This window comes from Macaca thibetana, chromosome 11, assembly GCF_024542745.1.
Source record: "Macaca thibetana thibetana isolate TM-01 chromosome 11, ASM2454274v1, whole genome shotgun sequence".
Lineage (NCBI taxonomy): Eukaryota > Metazoa > Chordata > Mammalia > Primates > Cercopithecidae > Macaca > Macaca thibetana.
In genome coordinates, this window is record NC_065588.1 from 90,604,538 (window position 1) to 90,624,681 (window position 20,144).

A 20,144-nucleotide genomic window follows, 5' to 3' on the forward strand; every position below is an offset into this window, starting at 1 on the left:
TATTTCATCCTGACCACCCCCCACCACCTACCACCCCAGTCTCATCCCAGTCTTGATTTTCTGGGCAGAACCACACTTTAGAAGTGTGGTCATGCCTGGGCACAGTGGCACACACCTGTAGTTCCAACACTTTGGGAGGCCGAGGAGGAAGGACTGCATAAACCCAGGAAATTGAGGTTACAGTGAGCTATGATCATGCCACTGCATGCCAGCCTGGACAACAGAATGAGGCCCTGTGTCTAAAAAGTAAACACATTTTTTTAAATGATCTATGTCATCTCTTAAAGTGGTCCCAGGCTCATCCACACACCGTGAGCCCATGGTGGTTGCTCATTGGCTACATCTGGCCCACCAATATATTTTGTTTCGCCCATGTAGCATTTTCTAAAACTATTAAGTAGCTTATAACATTTAAAAATTAGTGATTCACATTTGGAAACATCTCTTGAAAATGTGAAAGATTTGGATCATTGGATCCCAAATTTCTGTAGCATCCGTTTAATAGAGCTGAGTAGCAGCTATGCCCTTGAGAGAGGGAACGTGCTCCCTAGGTTTTGACCACAGTTGCCACCACTCCATATTGTCTCCACCTAGGCCATTTAACACATCTATGTAGCTGATATCTGCAGCCATTTCGTTTGTGACTCTGGTTCTGAGCTGCTTGTCATTTGAAGTCTATTTTCTCTCATCCTTCTTTGAAAAAGGAAGTCTTATCCACCAACAAATAGCACTTTGGCCGGTGGCTCACGCCTGTAATCCCAGCATTTTGGGAGGCCGAGGCAGGCAGATCACGAGGTCAGGAGATCAAGACCATCCTGACCAATGTGGTGAAACCCCATCTCTACTAAAACTACAAAAATTAGCCAGGTGTGGTGGCACGTGCCTATAATCCCAGCTACTCAGGAGGCTGAGGCAGGAAAATGATTTGAACCTGGGAGCTGCAGGTTGCAGTGAGCCGAGATCGTGCCAATGCACTCCAGCCTGGCCAGAGTGAGACTCCATCTCAAAAAAAAAAAAAAAAAAAAAAAAAACACTTTGTATTTCTTGATTGAACATAGGTATTGCCTTTCTGAAATTTGATGGCTAGTCCAGGCAGTGGCCAATGTCTCCTTCCATACACTCATATATTCACTCATTCATCCCCGCATCTATTCACCTGATGTTCATCCAGTACTTGTTATATTGCTGATACCTGTGCAAGTCTCTGGAGCTAGAAAACATGAGCCTTTGTGTGCATGAGTCAGTGTTGCTCAAACTGAGGTCTGAGGAACAATGGTCCCAAGTGACTGTCCTGGAAAAGGAGGTTCCATGGTCAAGTAAGTTTGGGAACCACTACATACTCCACCCTTTCTTAGACATGCACAACGCATGTTATTAAGACTGTTGACTTTATGAAGTAGTCCAGTGAAGAGCTGTATTTGTTTCCTCCAGCATTATTGGTAGCAGAGCCCATCTATTATGTAATTTCTTTTTTTTTTTTTTTTTTTGGAGAAAGGGTCTCTCTTTTTTGCCCAGGCTGAGTGCAGTGACACGATCACAGCTCACTGCAGCCTTGACCTCCTGGGCTCAAGTGATCCTCCCACCTCAGCCTCCCAAGTAGCTGGGTGGGACGCCAGGCATGCACCATCACACCCATCTAATGTTCTATATTTTTTTTTTGTAAAGACAGAAAAATGTCTTTCTCTGTTGCCCAGGCTGATCTCAAACCCCTGGCCTCAAGCCATGCTCCCACCTCAGCCTCTCAAAGTGCTGGAATTACAGACGTGAGCCACCGCACCTGGCTGTAATTTGTATAAGTGAGGAGAAGCTTCCTAGAATAATGATGGTTGATTGTTGAATACCTATACTTTTTAAATAATACATTCTTAATGCTTTTTATGAGTTACTTCTTATAATCCTCCCAGCATCACAGTGAGATAGGCACTCTTACAGAGAAGGCAGCCAGGCACTGAGATGCTGAGGAACTTAACCCAGGTCACACAGCTAGTAAATGACAGAGCAAGGACATGAACCCAAGAACCGAACTGGGTTGGTTTATGGCCTTTGCAGCACAGTTAGAAGCAGTAAGGAGATATGGGAGTTCCTTGTGGTTCGCTCATCATGTCACCTCATTAGCTCTATGCAGGTTTGGCCCATGTAGCCAACTGTGGATCTGCAGTTCCTTTCTGCATTTGCAGCACAACTTTATTTCTCCAGGGATGCTTACAAACATTCAAAAAGAATGGAACAATGCAAGTGGCTGCAGCTGTAGGGAAACTTGGCTTGTTCCATTACATTTCAGCCAACTGGGATCTTTGGTTACAAGTGAAGGTTATTTGATTTAGCTTTCACTTGTAAAATGAGTAAGGTTTTGGGTTTTTTCTGTTGCATTTCAGCATCTTCCTCTTCAGAGTGACCCCTCACTGGGAAATTTTCTTTTTTATAAGATCCAGCTCTTCAATGCTATTTTCTAGTTTCATTGTAGCTCTTGCTCTCTGTCCCTATCTGGTTTTTTTGTTATTTGTTTTTAAGAACTGTAAAGGTTGCTATTTGTTTTCATTTTTGGTTTTTGAGTGAACATGTCCTTCTAATGCAGCATCTCTGTCTCTTAGCGGCCGTGGGGGTGACCAGGCACAAATCGAAGGAGCTGAGTCGCAAACAGAGTCAACAGCTAGAGTTGCTGGAAAGCGAGCTCCGGAAAGAGATACGTGACGGTAGGCTCCAAAATTGTATTTGTAGAAAAACAAGCCTTTTATATTTATATTTTTATTTTTTTACCCTTACATGGAGATGGCCACAGTAATGAGAACTGTTTGTATAATAGAAGACAACGGAGCAGCAGGGCCTGGACCTGGCTTTGCGTTTTATTTCAGCTCTTCTCTGCAGCCAACCAAGTCATTATCTATTGTTTCTTCTTTAATGAAAACCAAGGTCATACCCTGTGTTAGACAAAACAGCAGAAGATCTTATCCATTGTTTGTTGAGTTAAAATATTGCTCTTGGGATTCTGTTTTGCAGGCTTTGCTGAGCTGCAGATGGATAAATTGGATGTGGTTGATAGTTTTGGAACTGTTCCCTTCCTTGACTACAAACATTTTGCTCTGAGAACTTTCTTCCCTGAGGTAAAAGAGCATTGATCATATTCCGAAGGTTGAGTCTTGAATAATAATGAAGGTGCTTGTTGCTGTTGTCAAAACAAGTGTTTGCTTCCAAGGCAGCTATAGATAATATGCTTGGTACAAAATAATGGCTTAAGTTTGAGCAGAGCAGGGAGGAGGGTAATTATTAATTGCATTGATTAGGGTATAAAACAGTGATGGGTCACTGGTGATTATTCTTTGCCCAGTAACAAAAACCTAGGAGGGACAGAAGCTCAGAGTGATGATTTTTGCTTTCTTTTACTCCCAATGTAGAACTGAATGTGTAGCTGGGAAGTGAGCTAGTTTATTTAAAAATCAATAAATTGTGAGCTAGCCAATTTGTTGTGTTTATCTGCATGACTTACATTGCAGCGACTAGATTATTCACTATTACTTCTCAATTGGAAAGGAAAAATACTACCGGTCAAAAGGGAGGAAAGTAGACATGGATGGAATTGGAGTTGAAAACAGGCATTTTTAGCCATGTAAAGTTCTTATGGTTCTCTTCGGTAGTTTTTCTTTAGCTGATCAGTTTGTATCATCCTCATTTAGTAGACACAGATGCACGAACTGATTAATTCATTTGTTCTAGGGCTCTGAGGAGTCGTCTACTTAACCCTTTGGGTTGCTGGTCTTACCTATGTTCTCACGCCTCCATTTTCTCACCCACTCACTCAGCCTTCTCCATTTACCCTCCCAAGTCTTTGGCGAGGTACACTCATCCTGCGTATCATCACTGCCACGTCCTGATACCCCAGCTCCGCCATCTTGCCCTTCTTTTTTGCGATCTGATGACCACATAGAGGCCCAACCTCTTAAACACATCAATACCAACGATCACATTTCAATCTAGACTTCTAAGCAATGGCTGATACCTCTCCAGGCCAAAGGAGAGTTTGTATCACCTTACCAGAAGCTTCTCCAAAACAATTGGCCAGGAGCCTAGAGTTCAGAAACTCAGAGACATGCAGTAAGCAATTTCCAGTTTCTCTATAATTCTAGAAGAGGACACCATGATATGTAATGCAGGGTCTGGAGGTTGGAATGCCTTCATAAAACACATGCCATATTTTTTGGTCCAAGCCTTAGTGTTATAAATCAAGAAGGCTGTAAATAAGACTTCAGCTTTTTGTGCTGGTGAAGTTTGTTTCCCTTAACTTATCCTCCAAGAGTACCGAGGCACTGAGATCTGCCATTTGCCACCTCATCCATTTCTATGGCAGAACACCGCCTGGGGAGGGGAATTCGATTCCCCGAATCAGGATGACTGTGCGGGGCCTCTGCAAAGGTTGCATCACGAGTCCCATTTCTAAGCTATCTGAGATCCCCATTAAGAATTTAAAAGCAATAAAATAACGGAGATTTTTGACTATCAACATGAATGCTGTGTGGGCTTTTACAGTTAATGATTGCCCTTGAGTGCTGAATAGAGTGATCTGTGGCCTGAGAAAAGAAATGTTCTTATCTTCTAAATTTGGTAATCAAGAACAAGATAGAGAAATGAATGTAAAGGAACACTGTTGCAAGTTGAATGTTTCCAAAAAAAAAAAAAAAGATCCCAGGAACAATGCTACCTTATTTTAGAAGAGAGATAGTTGCAAAGGAGCCAAACTGATTTAACTCAGTGTTATGTATAATCTTGAAAAACAACTGGGAAAGCCATAAAAATTGAAGTCAGAAGTTGTTTAAAGGAGAGAACCCAGGAAAAAAACACGCATAAATTTGTCAGAACCCTTTCAAGAAGACCTAAGTCAAAATTGAATTTATAATAATTAAGATAGAACAGGGAAACACATCATAAGAAGACAATGCCACTTGAAATGCATTCCAGGCTGTAGATAAGTCCTGGTATTAATTAGGCTCTTTATGGATTGATCAGAAGCCAAATCCTCTAGGCCTGGAGGTTGGGGGCTGGGGAGGGGGAGGATTTGGGTGTTCAGCACCTACAAAAAAGCAACAGGCAAAATCCAGAGGAGATTGTAGGTTCTCAAAGGAGGCCAGGGTTCTTTGCTCTGCCTGTTGGTTTTGGCTTTTAGAGCCTTGCTTTTTATTATATTGACTCTTCTTCGCTTTGCATAAAATAGGAGAAGAGATAAGGGTAGGCAGAGGATCTAAGCTGAAGAAAAGGGAAATTTGAATGAGAGGAGGAAACAGCCTTAAAACACAGAGAGCCACGGGTCCGGGCATGGTGCCTCACGCCTGTAATCCCAGCACTTTGGGAGGCCGAGGAGGGTGGATCACTTGAGGTCAGGAGTTAGGGACTAGCCTGGCCAACATTGTGATACCCCGTCTCTACTAAAAATACAAAATTAGCCGGGGATGGTGGTGCACACCTGTAATCCCAGCTACTCGGGAGGCTGAGGCAGAGAATTGCTTGAACCCGAGATCGAGACCATCCTGGCTAACACGGTGAAACCCCGTCTCTACTAAAAAATACAAAAAAATTAGCCAGGCATGGTGGCGGGCGCCTGTAGTCCCAGCTTCTCGGGAGGCTGAGGCAGGAGAATGGTGTGAACCCGGGAGACAGAGCTTGCAGTGAGTTGAGATCGCGCCACTGCACTCCAGCCTGGGCGACAGAGCAAGACTCCGTCTCAAAAAAAAAGAATTGCTTGAACCTGGGAGGTGGAGGTTACAGTGAGCTGAGATTGCGCCACTGCACTCCAGCCTGGGTGATAGAGCAAGACTCCATCTCAAAACAAAGAAACAAACAAAAACACACAGAGAGCCAGGGTGGCACTTCAGTATTTATGATTAAGAATCAACCTGTTTCTCCTGTCCATTTACATGAAGTTGGTTCAGCAGAAAAATATTAAGAACTAGAAAATGCAAACCTAGGGTCTAGGAGTTTTTTCAGTTTGTTTTTTGGGACTTTTTTGCTTTTAACTAGGGGAGGATATGGCGAAAAGAGTTTTAGGTCTTTTGCTTGGGCTAGCAAATTTGAAACTATGAAGCAAAATTCTCTACAGAAGAAATTTACTTCACAAGATATAAAATTAGCTCAAAGTTTCTATTATCAAACAGGAAGAAAAACCTGAATGTTTTCAGTTTAGAGTCTCATTCTGTGGACTCAAAGTATTGCTTAACATACTTTTAAAGTTTAACCTTTAATTTTTAATAAGATTTATGGCACACTACAAACCCTCAAATTTTGAAGTTTCTATTCCAGAGCTACCTAGCATTTAGAAACCAGTGGGGTAATAGCATTGTGGTCTAGTTTGCTATAAATTAGGAATAAAACCAGTAATGATAACTGACACAAGGCACTTACTCTGCACACATTTTATTTTCACACTAAACCTCTGGTGGGAACCATTATTGTCCCCATTTCAGAGATGAGGCAAGTCAGACACAGAGAGGTTAGGTAACACATCCCATGTCATGTGACCAGTATGTGATTAAAACCAGGACTGGAACCCAAGTAGTTTGGTCCAGATTCTATACTTTTAACTACCCCCTGTTTTCAGTATCATTGTGTATTGAAACCGTAGATGCTACTTAGGTAAGACTTGTAAAACTTAGCAATGTAATTTAGTCTTTATCTTTAGAAGGTAAATTGCTTGAAGAGCAGTCTGATATTTGCATAATCTTCATCAATGACCCCTCCTTTAACTCTTAAATCACTTCTTCTAAAATGTGAGATGATACCTTCATCTACCAAACCTAGGACTGATGCCATGATAATTATTCTTAGAGGCTTTCAGAATTCAGTGGCGTTTCTTGAAAGCTGAATAATTATTATTATGTATTAGAGAATATGCAGCCACCATAAACCCAGGGGCGCTTCAGATTAGCAAATAGTGTCTCTACTTTATTAAAACGGACTTGGGTATTATAACAAAAATACACTCTTCATTTCCTTTGGATGTTATGAATAATAAAAGTGTCTCCTTCCTCTCAGTCAGGTGGCTTCACCCACATCTTCACTGAAGATATGCATGTAAGTCTCTGCGTTTTCATTTTTAGCCCAGTGACTGCCTGATGTTCATAGTGTTATCATCATTATCATCTCCATGATTATTACTTTGAATTTTTATTGTGGTTTTTTTTGGATCATGAATTCAATATTAAATAGTTCATTGTCTTGGAAAACCCATTGTGGATCTACTTTCTAACCTTAAACTTACATATGATTTTGTATTATACTATATATTTTTTTCTTTTTTTCAGAACAGAGACGCCAATGACAAGAATGAAAGTCTCACAGCTTTGGATGCCCTAATCTGTAATAAAAGCTTTCTTGTTACTGTCATCCACACCCTTGAAAAGCAGAAGAACTTTTCTGTGAAGGACAGGTATTAGTCCATTCTCTGATGTTTTAAAAGCCTTTAAGAAGAGAAAATCAGGCTGGGCATGGTGGCTTATGGCTGTAATCCCAGCATTTTGGGAGGCCAAGGCAGGCAATCACTTGAGACCAGGAGTTCAAGACCAGCCCGACCAACACAGCAAAACCTTGTCTCTACAAAAAAAAGAGAGAGAGAAATCAAACCTGAGTCCCGTATTTTATTTCCAAACCACTATCTGAACGTGGTCTCTTGAGAACATGCACTTTTCCAAAGGCTGTTTGACTGGAAGTTTATGCAGCCTTATCTCCATTTAGATCACACCACCCAACACAATTTTTATTTTTTTAGTTGGAATCTCACTCTGTGGCCTAGGCTGAAGTGTGTGATCATAGCTCATCCTCCTGGGCTCAAGCTACCCTCCTGCCTCAGCCTTCCCAAGTAGCTGGAACTACAGGTGCACGCCACCACACCCCACGAATGTTGTTGTTGTAGTAGTACAGACCCCATCTCTACTACATGATCCAAAAAAAGTGCTGTATTGCCCAGGCTGGTCTCAAACTCCTGACCTCACACGATACCCCCTTCTGCAAGGATTACAAGCATAAGCCACTGTGCCTAGCCCTTTTTAAAAAAATTTGAGGGGCCGGGCGCGGTGGCTCAAGCCTGTAATCCCAGCACTTTGGGAGGCCGAGGCGGGCGGATCACAAGGTCAGAAGATCGAGACCACAGTGAAACCTCGTCTCTACTAAAAATACAAAAAATTAGCCGGGCGCGGTGGCGGGCGCCTGTAGTCCCAGCTACTCAGGAGGCTGAGGCAGGAGAATGGCGGGAACCCGGGAGGCGGAGCTTGCAGTGAGCCGAGATCGCGCCACTGCACTCCAGCCTGGGCAACAGCGTGAGACTCCGTCTCAAAAAAAAAAAAAATTTGAGACAGGGTTTCGCTGTGTTGCTTAGGCTGGATTCAGACCCTGGCCTCAAGCGATCCTGCTGCTTCAGCCTCCTGCCCCCAGCTCCCAACACAAAGTCTATTTTGAAGACACACACACAACCCTCCCACCCCCAAGTAACCCTGAAAAACTCCAACACTCCAAAAAACCCACATGAATTCTTTTTTTTTTTTTTTTTTTTTCTTAAGACGGAGTCTCGGTCTGTTGCGCAGGCTGGAGTGCAGTGGCACGATCTAGGCTCGCTGCAACCTTCACCTTCTGGGTTGAAGCAATTCTCCTGCCTCAACCTCCCCAGTAGCTGGGACCACAGCAGCGCGCCACCACGCCTGGCTAATTTTTGTATTTTTAGTAGAGACAGGGTTTCACCACATTGACCAGGCTGGTCTCGAACTCCTGACCTCAGGTGATCTGCCTGCTTTGGACTCCCAAAGTGCTGGGATTATAGGCGTGAACTACCATGCCCAGCCCATAAATTCTTAATCAAAAAAGCAGAAGTGTTATTTTTTATTTTTAAAACATCCTGAAACTTTGGAAGACTCACTTCTTGTTACCACTCTAGTTTAAATGCTGAAAACACAGAAAATGTTCTAGAGATAGAAGTGGTTAGAATCTAAACTTTAAAAAAAAGCTCCCAACCCAACAAGCCAGCTCCCTGCCCTGCCAGTGAGCTTCCATGGAAACTCCCATCAGTGTCCTGCTAGGCCTACAGCTGATGGTTCACCCAGCTCTCTTTTTCAACAGGTGTCTGTTCGCCTCCTTCCTCACCATTGCCCTGCAAACCAAGCTGGTCTACCTGACCAGCATCCTGGAGGTGCTGACCAGGGACTTGATGGAACAGTGTAGTAACATGCAGCCTAAACTCATGCTGAGACGCACGGAGTCCGTGGTCGAAAAACTCCTCACAAACTGGATGTCCGTCTGCCTTTCTGGTTTTCTCCGGGTAAGTGTCACATTCCTCAGCAGTGTCAGAGGTAAGACAATAGGCAGGTATTTTTAGCGGACTCTGATGCCTTTGCCAGGATAAATCCTGAATGCTCGAGGGTGTCAGCATTTAACCGTGTTTCGTCTTGGTCCTGACCCAGAACAGAGAGGGGGAGAGTAAACATTGTTTTTGCTGCAACGGGCCTATGCAAATGTAATTCATTTAGAATTTCCTCAGGTGAGACTTTTCAAGTGAGTTCACCTCACATCAATTCACACCCAGAGCCCAGTCAGCCCATTTAAGAAATTGTACTGCGAAAAGGGAATATTTCAAACACCAAAGAGAACAAACTGTTACAGGCCCTCTGAAGCATTGTAGAAATACCCATTACCTACCAATACACTGTAAGCTAATTGCAGTCAATTCCTACCAGTCATTCCGCATTAAAGCAGCTCTCCAAAGAGCTGCCTCCCCCTGGAGTTTGCTTTGTTGGAGTGACTGTGTGCATGTGGTTGTAATCTAATTGAACTTTAAAATCTTTTCAAATGCAAACTTTCTATAGATTCCAGCGGTGAAGAGGGTTGGCTTGATCTGAATCTAGACTTCACCACTTACTTGGTTTTATAACCTAGAGAACTGGAAGATTTTAGACTGTTTTGAAGTGCCGATGAGAAAACATTCAATTGCTTAGCACTAAGGAAGCCTCCATAAATGTTGGCCATTACTATTATAAAATATTAATGTGAAAATAAAGGTGTCCTGTTGAACTCGATCTTCACCTGGTACAGAAGATTCTTATCCTTTAATTTTACCAGCCATCCAGATTCCAGCAAAACTGCATAATTGTGTATTTGTAGCTAGTTCGGAAATCTAATTAAACTTTGAATAAGATACACTGCTATGCCACAGGTTTTAACAGTGCTACTTAAGTTTAGCTCCAACAGCAGTGCTTTAAATAGACTGTGTTTAGTTTAATGTTTAATGCAATCTTACAAGTAGATGCACAACATTTTTTTTATTTCTCACCAACCCCTTCCTCTCCCTAAGGCAATACCCATTTATTAAGATTAATGAAATCTGCCTTCTTTTCTGTTTACTTGGTATAAATCATCAGAGCCTTTGGGGAGATGTTGAGCCAGTTATTTCTGGGATGAATATTTTTTGTTTCTCACTATCTTTGCTTTAGCCACAACAGCTGCTAGATGGAGGCACCAGGACTCTCACCCAGTTCCCTGGTCTTGGTCTTCAGAGGCCAACTCCTGCCCCACCACGGTCTCACTGGATCAGAAGCTCCGGAAGTGGAGCCCAGCAATCCATGATTTTTGCAAGCCCCTGAGGTAGTAGAGAGAGCACCAGACTAGGGGTCTTGGTTAGAAGCAGTAGGTCTGGGCTCTGGAATCATCTCAGCCCCGGTCAGCTGTGTGTCCCTAGGCACGGCTCGTTCCATCTGGGCATCTGTTTTCAATCCACCAGATGACGGGCGTGTGTGGGCGTTACCTTTAAATCCCTTTCCAGCTTTTTCTACTGGATCTTGTGATTCTTAACTCTGAGTTTTGAAGGGCTGCTCTTGGGCATTAGAGGGGTGAGTTTTCAGAAAATCTGGGCTGCGAGCCCAAACGGCCTCCTTGAGCAAAGCATTCTGGGTCAAGATTTCACAGTGCTGATTCAAGAGCGTCTCGAGCACTCTGGGTGGTGAGGGGGCGGCTCGGCTCGCCAGGAGGAAGTGGCATCCAGCCAGTCGGCGATACTTTCACTTTCAGTGGAATAATTCCAGCTGGTGAAGGGGTCTGATGTCCCTCCACCAGGTGCTCAAGAGGGTCTGGGACACCAACGGCCCTAGTCCTCCTGTCCTACCCCACAGACGTTTAGTGGGTGACAGTAGCTCCGTGACCGCCAGGTAACTTTCCCTTCCAAGACACCAGGGCTTTGTGGGTAAAATAATAATGCCATTTATTGAATGTGCCAGACAGCATGCTAAGAGCTTTACCTACCTTTTCTCATTTCCTCTCCTTAACGGTCCTGTGAGCTGAGTGTCTTCACGACCATTTTGCCTCTGGGGGAACTGGAACACACAGAAGAGCTGTGACTCTTCCCAGATCTCACTGCTACTGTGGGACAGTGCCAGGGTCCGAGAGCTCTTAGCCACCCCTCTGTGCACTGAAAAGATGGAATCTGCCCTGGTCTGTTAGTGTCGAAGCCTGACCCCTGGGGGAGGGGAATCATGTACGCAGCGGCTGTGACTTGCCTTAAAGTTGTGTTCAGTGGTGACAAACCTCATGGCCTCTGTGATTCCCCACATCGGCCACACATCACAATCCTCCTCCACCCCCGTCTCCCGCCCTGCCCCCAGCCCCGGGAAGGTGTGCAAACTACAGATACCCAGGCCTCATCCTTCAGAGAGATGGCAGCTGTGTAGGTCGAGTGGGGCCCAGGCATCTGAATTCTTAACAAGAGCCCCCAAGGGATTCTGGTGATTAGCCAGGGTTAGACCCAGGAGCATGGGCAGAGTGTAGGGCCAGATGTTACTTAGCTCAGTCTAGCTACCCTCCAGAAAGTTCTGGAGAATTCCTGACCACAGGCGTCCTGAGTTGAGAGCTACCCCTTCACACAGCCCCCGAGAGCCCACCTGGCCCCGACACCAACCCCCGCGGGAATACGCAGCCCCTGTCCAAGGGTTCTCAGCCTCCCTTCTGATCTGTGCTGGAGGAAAAGAGGTTCTAGTTTTGTGGTCAGGGCATTACTTGGGGTGGGGGGTGGGCGGTGGAGGGAAAGAGAAGAGAGGGTTGAGGTTGTAAACCACTAAATAAAGGAAGTTTCTCATGAGAGTTAAATGTCATGCACTAGTCCTGCTGCCCTCCCTACCTTGGAAATTTCTGAACTTCCACTTCTGCCCTGCACTGAAGAGGAAACTTAAGGATGTATCACAGCGGGGACAGAAGCCGAAAGGGAGCTGCAGGGTGGCAAGAGGAAGCCCGAGGACTGGGGAGGGCAGATATTCCTGCAGCAAGTATAAAGGAAGGGACAGGGTTGGGGTGGGATCCTGAGAGACTTAAGATGTCTTAGGTAACTTGCCTGCGCAAGGGAAAGCAGGTGAGACCCAGTGGAATCCTCCTTTCCCAGCCAGATGTAGCGCTTGTCAAGCTTGACTCTGTTAACTGGTGCTTCAAGTCCCAGCCACGTGGCTGGCCTTTCATCATCACTAAAGCACTTTGACTTCCTAGCCACGGTTCTTCCTCCACCACAGAGGCCTAATGTCCATTGATTACGGAAGGTTCGTTATTTAGCAAATACTCTACAGCTGACCCAGGGCTATGTGCCTTGGGAGGATGCCGTGGAAAGAGAACACACAGCCTCCCACTTGAGGTGCTCAGAGCCCTTTGGAATACAGATATCCGTGGTTGCAAATGTGAGCCATTTCCATCGCAGCAGGGGAGGCAGTCCCACCCCCAGACAGGAAAAATGCGTGTGGCTTAAATTTGAAGAAAGAGCCAATCAGGATGGGCTGAGTGTTTGGGGAAAAACCTTAAAGGAAATGGAATTGGCTCTGGTTCAGGGAAAAAGATGGAGTCCCTCTGACCCAGCACCGGAAAACGTGTCCAGGTGGGACTGTGCAGGGTGCGTCTGGGAACTGCCTGGGCTGGGCTGGACCCATGGGGAGGAGATGAGGCTGCAAACTGTTGAACGGCAGGCCGCTTCCTTCAAGAAGTGCTGTTAACACCAAAAAACATTGTCTTTGGCAAATGTATAAAAGTTCTTACATTTATCCTTGTTACTAAGGATAATTGTGCATTTGTTTTAAAATGTCGTTTATTTCTGGCTTGCTAAAGGGCGATTAAATACGAATGTAAACAAAGGTACACTCTCCACATCTACTAACTGTTCCTAGGCATTAACCCACTGATGAGCATTAGGCTGCCATATGTAAGTTTAAACATAAAATAACAAGGGATACTGTGGGTACTGCACGTTGCTATGAATGTGCACGCGTGCGCGTGTGCACATGTGCATTCGCGATGGAGAGAGGAGGCGGTTTTCTGAGTTTTGCATCCAATCCCAAGCACAGCAACATGTATTTTCTTGGGAGTTTTGTGTTAGAAAACCCTGCCTCCTGTCTCCTGCCTTACTGCCATCAACAGAAACTTGAATTCTTTGGAAAGTACAGTGGATTCCACAGAAAGCTAACTGTCACCTTCGTGTCTTTTCCAAGGAGACTGTTGGAGAGCCCTTCTATTTGCTGGTGACGACTCTGAACCAGAAAATTAACAAGGGTCCCGTGGATGTAATCACTTGCAAAGCTCTGTACACACTTAATGAAGACTGGCTGTTGTGGCAGGTTCCAGAATTCAGTACTGTGGTATGTTTTCCATAAAGCTCCCAGCCAGACTCCCAAATAAATCTGGCAGGGAATTAGAGGGTGGGGGTGGGTCACTTACAATGAAATGGTATCATTTCTACTGCAGGAGGCCCTGTGTGTTTAGTTAATTAAAAACAGTTGATAAAAATATTAACATGCATTCACATAATAGATTTTAATTACTGAGATTGGGGGAGAAAGTATTGTAATGATGCCTGGGGTACTCATCAATTTCCAAAGATTTTAATATCAGGATTGCTTATAGCTTTCAGTGTCGTCAAAGGAAATGCAAAGTACTCCCTATTCAGCACTTATAATTGCAATCAGAATTTCTCAAATGGCTGTGCTCTGGGAAGACAATGTGTGAAGATATATTTCAACCAAATTGAGGCCGTCTTATTTTAGAACGATAACACAAGACAAATTCCACTGCGTTCCCCATACAACGTGACGCCTTTACTTTATTTTCATGGATTAGTTACAAATGTTTGGTGTCATGCACTTAATGTACTGTGATCTCATAGATATTTTTAGAGGAACGCTGTAAATCACTACAGGAAGATGATTGCCTAGCTGCTGGAGGGTTTCACCCATTTGAGAACTTCTTTTTAATTCATCCCCACCGCACCCACCCCATGCCCTTCCTAAAGAAAAAAAGCCCAATTTGGGGCACATTCGGGAATTTCAGAGAGGGAGCCAAGCAGGGAAAGGAACTTCAGAATTAGGAATTTTCTATGCTTTTCTGTTAATAGAGACTTGGAGAAGAGACTGCTGTGTTTTGGTTTGATCTTTAGCTTTATGAAGATTCTGGGCTTCACGATCTCGTTAGTGGAGGAGGAAAAGATTACAGTGGGGTTTGGGAATTGCTCATTAAGAGAGCTGAGTCTCCTGTGGCTTCGCTCTGGATGGTGGGGACTGCAGTGTCATCCGGGAAGAATTCGTTCCCTAATTGGAGAAGGCACCACTTTGCCGCGGACTGTGTTATGGTTATGTCCTCTGGTGGGAGAATAGTCCGTAGGTCAGCTGTTTCAAGTTTTCTGCCACTGCCAGATGCGGCTCACCCCTCCACTGAAGATGGCGCCATGCACGACTGCCATCCGAGAGCGGGAAGCTGAGCTGAAAGTCAACACTTCTCAGCGTTCTGAATTGTGTTAATATACCCATCCGCATCTGAGAGGCCGGACAGTGGGCTGCAGTGGTTCTCAAACTTGAGCATCTAGCAGAATCTCCCAAAAAACTCGCTAAACACCAGTCGCTAGGCAGCATGCTGGAGTTTCTGATGCAGTAAATCTAGGCTATGGCCCGAGAATTCACTTATCTAACCAGCTTCCTGATGCTGCAGATGCTGCTTGACAACTATTGGTAGAGTGGTTAACAGTGTGGACTCTGGGGCCAGACAGGTTGGAATCCTGCCTCTGCCACTGGTTAGCTGTGTAATGTTGGGCAAGTTTCTAAACTTCTCTGTGCCTCATTCTCCTCACATGTGAAATGGAAATGATGGTCATGGTTCCTACCCATCTCATGAGGTGTTTTGAGGATTAAGAGTCAGTATTATAAAAAGCACTTAGAACATTGCCTGGCACATGAATGCTACCTAAAACTTTATTCCATTTGATCCAGATCTCATTGAACCCTTGTTTAAACTGCAGGTCCAAATATACCAGTGCCCGGGCTTTCCCTCAGGACTGACTGAATCAGAATCTCTGGGGAGGGAGCCCAGGCATGGATATATTTTGCAAACCTTCCAGATAACTCTGATGTGTGTTCAGCCTGGACACCACTGGGTGTCTTGGAGAACAAGAGATAAACTTTGCACAGGGCCTGTTGACTCACCTTTCACTGATCCTGGGCTTGTTATTCCCAACCTAGATGATGTTTGTGCTTTTACTTTAAGACATTTTAGAAGTCCCAAAGATCCCCAAAGAGAAATATTTGCAAATGAATACAGTCAGGGGAATCCTCCAGTATTTCAGTCAAGATACTATTGGACGCAAACAGGAAGGACAGGAAAGGAGAAGACGGGGTTGGAATCAGGAAGAAGTCAGATGCCTGAGGCAACTTTTGAGGTTTTGAAGCCTTTTTAATGCTTTACATCTGAACGTGTTTTCTCCCTTTCATTTTGAAACATTATTTATTTCACAGTCAATTAAGACCATGTGCTTCTGATTTGTTAACACTCAACTCATCAAAATGTTACTTGATGCTGAAGAAATTCATGTCAGACTCTTGAAAATTTTCTTTATAGCCCCTGGGGAAAAAGGGTAATGGAAAATCACAATTTCAGAAATCCACATAAATCTTCCTTTTCAAATTCAGATTTGCCAGTACATAGAGTTGAGCCTTGAAAAAGGAATGGGCCACTTGTTTTTAGGGGCCTTGCCATTAAAAATGGTTAGTACCTCTTATGGGGCCTGGCCCAGCCCCCCTTCATGGTGGGTGGTTGTACCAGAAGCTACAGAGAAGGCACATGATCCGTCTGTGCTTGTGTGACAAACTGTTAGCAGAAGGTCAATATAAAAATTTAAGTTTTTCATTTCCTTTCAGGCATTTCCCCCAGCCTGAACCACCATATTTCTAATTTTCTTTCTTCCTCCCTTCCCTCTTCCCCCTCTTTTTCACTTCCCCCACCTGCCCCTCCCAAGCATGTACACCCAGCTGTTTTAGGACTTGATTTCCCAAATTTGCCTGAGGTGGTTTATGTCATTGAAAACCAAGGTGTGGTGAACAAACTGATTCTGTGTGTCCATGTGTGCTAGGGAGGCGGGAGGTTGGGGGCAGATTCTTTCAAGGAAAGGAAAGTCAGAAATCAAGAGCGTCCTCACGAACCACTTGAAATGACAGAACCTGGTGCCAAGGCAGGGACACGTTTGGAAAAAAGGCTCCCAAACTCGTGTTCAGCTAAATGCTCAGAAGCGCAGCACCTCATATAGCAACCTAAAAGTTAGCTTTCACACCTCTCAGATGAGGATGTGTTCTCCCCGAGGTATGGGGGGTTTTCTAGAACATAAAGGCATCTTGCCAATTTCTTATACACGAAATCATGATACTAACAAATGGGCCCTGGGAAGTAATTCTCTGTTCTTGCATATTGTGAAGAAAATTCCTCTGTCTTGCCAAAAATCCAAGCCAAGTCCCCTAGAGCCATGCTTCCTTCAGGACCATAAGAAACCATCCTTCTCTATCAAGGCATTCCAGGCTGGTGTTTAATGAGGCAACAGTGAGACAGAATGCCCTCATATCTGCATCCTCCCTAATGTCAGCGCCAGGGGTAGGGCTGTGCACACACAGGACTTGAGTCTTTCCTTAATATCTAGGAATTCAGGTCGGACAGCCGTAAGAGAGTAAGACCAATTTTTTTTTTTTTTTTTTTTTTTAAGACGGAGTATCACTCTGTAGCACGGGCTGGAGTGCAGTGGCACAGTCTCGGCTCACTGCAACCTCCGCCTCCTGGGTTCAAGCGATTCTCCTGCCTCAGCCTCCCAAGTACCTGGGATTATAGGCACCTGCCACCATGCCAGGGTGATGCTTGTATTTTTAGTAGAAACTGGTTTTCGCCATGTTGGCTAGCCTGGTTTTGAACTCCTGGCCTCAAATGATCTACCTGCCTTGTCCTCCCAAAGTGCTGGGATTACAGGTGTGAGCCACTGCATCCGGCCGAGAATAAGACCTATTGCCCTGCTGGGTTTTTTTCACCTTTGCAAAATTTTGAACATGTTTGATTTTGTTGATGGAGAATCTCAGACTCATTCAGCTTGCGTTTTGTCAAGAGTGGAACTTTGGAGGAGTTAGTGAAAGTTTGAGGATTTCACGTGGGAGAAGGGACGTTTGCTTCACTTTCAGGAGGAGATGAGGAAAACCAGTAACTTGTAGCAAGCATGCTGAATTAGCAAGAGGAAGTTGACTTGTAATCAAAGTTAGGTGTGAAATGGTTTTTTGAACTCTTAAACTCAGAAAATGAGCTTGCCAATCTGCTGTATCTGAGAGGTAGCATCTTGGCACCCTGGAAAACAGTGTTCTGAAAAAAATATCTAAATAAAGTTTTCAAGATTATTAGAAATTCTTGAAAAAACACAAGTACATGCCTGCAGAAATATTAATGCCTCCAGTTTGATTTATGCCAGCCTACCCCCGTCTGTCTCTTTCTCTAGCAGTTACCATTTTGGGACAATTACGTTTAATGAAATATCTCATATATAACAGAGCCCTAATGTCTCTACCAGGAGTTTCTTACGGGTACACTTCCTTTAACAGTGCTCTGCCTGCCAGTGCTGGCTTCTTCTGTTCCATTTAGTTCGTCCTTGCAGAAGATCCATTAGCCCCGTAATTAAACAACCCACTGTCCCGATTAAGTCATTCTCTGTTACTTCAATTACATCCCATTGTTCATTAAATCCTGATGTTTGCACTTCAGCAATCTTGTTTTTAATACTCCTACCATTTGTGGAGAAACAGTGAAGTTAATTAACAATTCTTGAGCTTTTTCTTTTTCTCTCTACCATAGTGCAAATCATTTCCATTATGACTTGCAATAATACTGAAACCATTACTAACTTCATAGTTAGTGTTCTGAGCTTCCTGATCAAAGAGTGAAACCATTTTTTATAGTCATTTTAGGTTAAGTCATTCCCTCGTTGATGGCAAGTCATGGAAAATGAAAAATTAACGTGTAATGGGTGCTTTAAATGACTTTCCTCTTCATACACTTTCTTCTCACGCCTGTAATCTTGGAACTAGAAAATAATTTAGTTATCTAAATATAAAAGTATTTAATTTTCTTCTTTATAGCTCAAATGTGCACTATTATGTTATTGCTAGGATCATTATTTATATTTGTACCCCTCAGAGAATGGTAAATTTTATCACAAGTCATGGTGGAGATAGAAAGCATTATCCAGATTTGTCTTGTTGCCATTGTCAAAGTTAGCATTCCATTTGAGGGTACTGCTATCTAGAGCAGGGACCAGCAAACAACAGCCTGTGGGCCAAATGTGGCCCCTCTGCCTATTTTTACAAAGTTTTATTGGAACACCTGTTCATTTCCTTATTGTCTATAGCTACTTTCCTGCTACAGTGCAGAGTGGAGTAGTTCCCACAGAGACCATATGGGTTTTAAGCCTTAAATACTTTCTAGCCCTTTGCAGAAAGTTTGCTGGCCTTTAATCTAGAGCTTGACATAGTAGAGAATAAGAACTAGAATCCTCCCTCCCACAAACCCCAAGACAGGCTTGGCCTCTTTCCTCTCCTTCTGGGGACACAGCAATGGAAAGGCCTTGCCACTATTTACAAGTCCGAAACTCATGCGGCTCTTTGCCAACACACAACACCCACCCCACCCCCAACCCTGCACCCGCAAATACTGTGAATACTGAAATCAGTTATCTTGGGGTAAATCAGACAGCTCTTCACACTTGATTTTGGGACGGACAAAACGTTAGCAAATGCTAGCAAGTATAGAAAAATTGGTGAGAGAAACCTAAATTTGAGAAAATTATCTCCATTAACTTTTTTTTTTTGAAATGGAAAAAGGCTCTCGTTACCCTGTCCTCCACCTGCTACTCTTCTGTTAGGGTAGCAGATCCCTTGATCCAGGAAGCTGTGAGCTATGGAATCTTTGTGGGGAAAGGAAAAGGGGAGCAGAGTGAAGAGGGGAGGCTGGACTGGCAAGCGCAGCTCAAAGGGGAATGTCAGGCAGAAGAATGTCCCAGGGCTGCTGACTCTGGCTTGGAAAGCAGCTTAGATCAGAAGTTTCCCTGAGACTTGCACTTCTAACTCTGGCCTCCTGCTGCTTCTACAGAACTTCTGAAACTGGATTTTCTTTCTTTTTTCTCTCTCTCTAATTCAGGTTGATATGAGAACTAGGCTTTTCTCTTGACTTTCATTTGGCCCTGCAATAAAATTAGAAATATATTTTATAGGTTTTATTTAATGAAAGCAATTATTGCTCCAAGGCCTTTAATGATAAAGTTGCCGGTTTGTAATAAATTCTTTTACAATTACTTTCTAGATATTATTAGGTATTACAGAAAGGAGGCAGCAACACTCCTGCTTTTATTAGGCAAGAATATGGTTGAGGAGACAGTGAGTAGCCAGATCATCTTCCCATGTGGGAAAAGACCTGTTCGCTGCCCTCAGTTCATCCTGCCAGCCCCCTGCAGCCTAATACTCTCTACCTCCTCAATACCAAAACCACCAAATCATGTGGCGAGATGCTGGGTAAAAGCGGTAGTGAAAGGGGAATGCAGTCACATGCTCTCAGGCCGTGAGCAGAAGAGGTGGGGTTTGGAGTCTGATAGTCTTGGGTTTGAATCTGGGCTCAGCCACTTTACTTTGGGCAAGTCTCTCAACCTCTCGAAACCTGTTTCCTCTTCTGTAAACAGGCAATGACCAAAACCTGCCCTCGCATATTTGTGGTGAGGTCAGAAAATAATACATGTACTGCATCTAGCCATCTTGCTGGCGTGAAGTAGGTGCTCATTCTTTTTTCATCCGGTTTTCCTTGTCTGAGGTGTGCTTTCTCTT

At 44.0% G+C, this 20,144-nt stretch overlaps 1 protein-coding gene across 3 annotated transcripts in view; it reads left to right on the forward strand.

Moving 5' to 3' along the window:
• Positions 1–20,144, forward strand: part of PLXNC1 (plexin C1) — a 159,216-nt gene that overhangs the window by 103,139 nt on the left and 35,933 nt on the right. For 2 of the 3 annotated variants that reach the window (XM_050747131.1, XM_050747133.1), the window contains exons 16-21: positions 2,592–2,693; positions 2,998–3,101; positions 7,018–7,056; positions 7,287–7,411; positions 9,091–9,289; positions 13,479–13,625. In XM_050747131.1, coding sequence (XP_050603088.1) covers positions 2,592–2,693; positions 2,998–3,101; positions 7,018–7,056; positions 7,287–7,411; positions 9,091–9,289; positions 13,479–13,625 — 716 coding nt within the window. The remainder of the gene's footprint in view (positions 1–2,591; positions 2,694–2,997; positions 3,102–7,017; positions 7,057–7,286; positions 7,412–9,090; positions 9,290–13,478; positions 13,626–20,144) is intronic. The other variant, XM_050747132.1, reaches the window with a different exon arrangement.